The 1264-nt window shown below is 57.0% G+C and overlaps 1 protein-coding gene across 1 annotated transcript; it reads right to left on the reverse strand.

Moving 5' to 3' along the window:
- Positions 1–626: 626 nt before the first annotated feature.
- Positions 627–1264, reverse strand: Nova2 (neuro-oncological ventral antigen 2; the record flags this gene model as incomplete). Its single annotated transcript, XM_013509572.1, is given in 1 exon segment — positions 627–1264. A coding segment is annotated over 1 exon segment (283 nt), but the record flags the coding sequence as incomplete, so codon positions are not given.

The raw sequence follows: 1264 nt of genomic DNA on the forward strand, positions 1-1264 counted from the left end.
CCCAGATATCACCTAGATGACCTTCAAGAAAGGGCTCACTAAGACCTCACAAGAAGTCCTTGTCTCTCATCGTCATAAGGAATGACCTCTGAGAAATTGGTTCCTATAACGAACGTAAGGAGCACCCAGAAACACTCCAAAAGTACTTGACTCAATGACATCACAATGGGACCCTCACACCCACTACTCTAGGAAAAGCCACAGATGCCACAGCAAGTTGCTCCAGCCTCTCACAAGAGTCCTATTCACAGGACTCGCCCAATCCCAGAGCCGGCTTCATTCCCAGCTGCGCCATCCCTGCCCCCATCCAACCTGACAACAAAAGAGTGAAAATTCCACCCAGGAGGAGCAACTCCAGCGGGGACACAGTAGCTGAGGAAATCCGGGAACTCAGGGGTCTCCGCTCCAGATGCCCCATTTCAGCTCGAGACTCCTCAGCTACCTCTACTCCCATGGCTGTCCTGGATCTGGAGCAGGATCAAAGCATTTCAGGGAGGCCCCTCCTTCCAGGTGACCCAGAGGCTCCCTCCCCTCCTCCCATTTGAAAACAAAAACTTTATAAATGGGAAAAAATGTCCTTACGGAAGGAAAAAAGAGGGGAAAAAAGGAGGGAAAGAAAGAGAAAATAACGCTTTGTTTTCTATTAAAATCAACAAAATGCAATATATACAGATATCACACAGACCTGGGCCCTGGGAGGGGAGGAGCAGGCCCAGTCAAGCACAGGAAGGGAGGGAGGAGGAGGGGTCAGCTCAGGGTCAGGGAGGGGCTTCTGAGCCCCTTCCCCAACCACCACTCAATCCTGCCTATGACTACCAGAAGGGGAGGGTGCAGTCAGGCCTACCCCAGCCCCATCCCCAAACAGCAGGTCCGCACCAAGCTGAGGTCAGGTCAGGAGCTGGGGGAGGAGGGAGCGGAGGAGGAGGAAGAGGGGGAGGCGGGAGGCGGGAGGAGGGAGGACGGGCGCGCACACCACAGGCCTCATCCCACTTTCTGGGGGTTTGAGGCCCTCACCCCCTGCTCGTAGGTGACCCGCTGGCTGATGAGGTATTGAGCGGCTTGCGTGGCCGCGGGGCTGCCCGTGATGGTGACCCGCCGGTTCCGCGTGCCTGGCAGGAATTCGCCCTTCTTGGAGATCTGGATGCGGGCGCCTGTCAGCTCCTGGTACTCCACCAACGTCTTGCCCCCCTTGCCCAGGATGGCTCCCACCAGGTTCTCGGGCACCGCGATCTCCACCAGCTCCTTGGCGCTCTCGGCCGCCAGC

This window comes from Chinchilla lanigera, unplaced genomic scaffold, assembly GCF_000276665.1.
Source record: "Chinchilla lanigera isolate Chin_1 unplaced genomic scaffold, ChiLan1.0 scaffold00173, whole genome shotgun sequence".
In the NCBI taxonomy this organism is placed as follows: domain Eukaryota; kingdom Metazoa; phylum Chordata; class Mammalia; order Rodentia; family Chinchillidae; genus Chinchilla; species Chinchilla lanigera.